Consider the following 1360-nt stretch of genomic DNA (forward strand, 5'->3'; position numbering starts at 1 on the left):
CTGGGCAGGTCTGTTGTGAGACTCCAAGGGGATGTCAGGCCCAGCCCCAGGGAGGCCTTCTGTGAGGTTACCCTCTGTCCACACCTGGCCTTGGTAGCCATGCTTCTCCCTGGAGCTGCGTTTCCCTCTACTCCTGCTGCCCAGCCCAGTGTCCAGCCCTTAGAGGTCTCAGTCCCACAGGGACGTGCCATCATAGTAACCCTTTCCTGTCTTGTCTTTTCTCTAGGCCTGCCAACCACAGGTAGGTGGCTTGTGGCTTGGGGACTCAGGGGCATGTGTCTCTGGTTCTGGGCCTGGGCTTCCTGGTGCAATGCCCTGGTGTCGGTTCCCTGCTCTGCCCGTCTTGGTTTGGGCCTGAGGTCTTGTGTCTGGGCTGCGTGGAGTCTGGCTGAGCTGAGGTACCAGAGAGCTGAGCTGTGCTGTGCTGCTTCAGGGCTGGCCTACAGGTCTCTCCAGCACTCTTCCTCTGTCTCATAGGGGCCAACTGGAGATCAGTAGCCTGGTGCCCCTGGGGCCCAAGTATGTGGTGAAGTGGAACACAGCGCTACCCCAGGTGCAGGTGGTAGAGGTGGGTCAGGATGGCGGAGCCTACGACAAGGACAACCTGCTTATTCAGCATGCAGGGGCCAAGAAGGCTGCGGCCGCGGGGCAGGCCCAGAGTGAGTATGGCCGAAGGGTGCTTAGCCTAGAGGCCCCTCTCTGCACAGAGCTCTGTAAGGACCTGTGTCCTCACACACACATATGTATCCCTGTGGTCTCACTTTTGCCCTGGGCCCCGAACACCCACCCACCCCAGATACCCTCACACATAGCTGACTCAGTGACTGGGGCCAAGTATGACATCTGGGTCCCACTTGTGTGTTCACTGCCATCAGTGGGACCTTCGCTTGGCTGTACCCAGGACGCCTCCTGGTCCAATGAGGAGCCAGTGACACTCACCCTGTCCCATGAATCCTCGGGGACCCTAGACAGCTCAGGGATGTCTGTCCTTTTCCCTCATCCATTCAGACTCCATTGGAAGACAGGACCCAGCTTGTAAGCCAGAACCACCTGCCTAGCAGCATCTCTCCTGCCCTCTGCATGTTGACCACCACCATTGTGAGACTGAGTCACTGCAGTGGCCTCTGGCTGCATCCCTCCCTCCCCCTTGTCCCCTTCAGTTCATCCTCCATCTGCCCCAGTGCTGGTTCCTTCATATGTACGTCTGATTTGTGCATGTCACTTAACACCCCAGTGGCTTCTTCTGCTCTTGGGGTAAAGGTCTGTATGTCACCCCAAGGGACATCTGTATGCCTCCTACATCCCTCTCCACACTGACAGTGGCTCCCTGGGCTTTCTGGGGTCCTGGGTGAGCCATGCT

General features: G+C 58.3%; 1 protein-coding gene across 1 annotated transcript in view; it reads left to right on the top strand.

The window, feature by feature from the left end:
* Nucleotides 1-226: 226 nt before the first annotated feature.
* Nucleotides 227-1360, top strand: part of LOC103735979 (rho guanine nucleotide exchange factor 10-like protein) — a gene marked incomplete at its 5' end in the record, with an annotated part of 5554 nt that continues 4420 nt past the window's right edge. The window contains 2 exon segments of the mRNA XM_029564628.1: nucleotides 227-241; nucleotides 478-659. Coding sequence (XP_029420488.1) covers nucleotides 227-241; nucleotides 478-659 — 197 coding nt within the window.

Source organism: Nannospalax galili, unplaced genomic scaffold (assembly GCF_000622305.1).
Source record: "Nannospalax galili isolate Female #2095 unplaced genomic scaffold, S.galili_v1.0 scaffold29118, whole genome shotgun sequence".
Taxonomy (NCBI): domain Eukaryota; kingdom Metazoa; phylum Chordata; class Mammalia; order Rodentia; family Spalacidae; genus Nannospalax; species Nannospalax galili.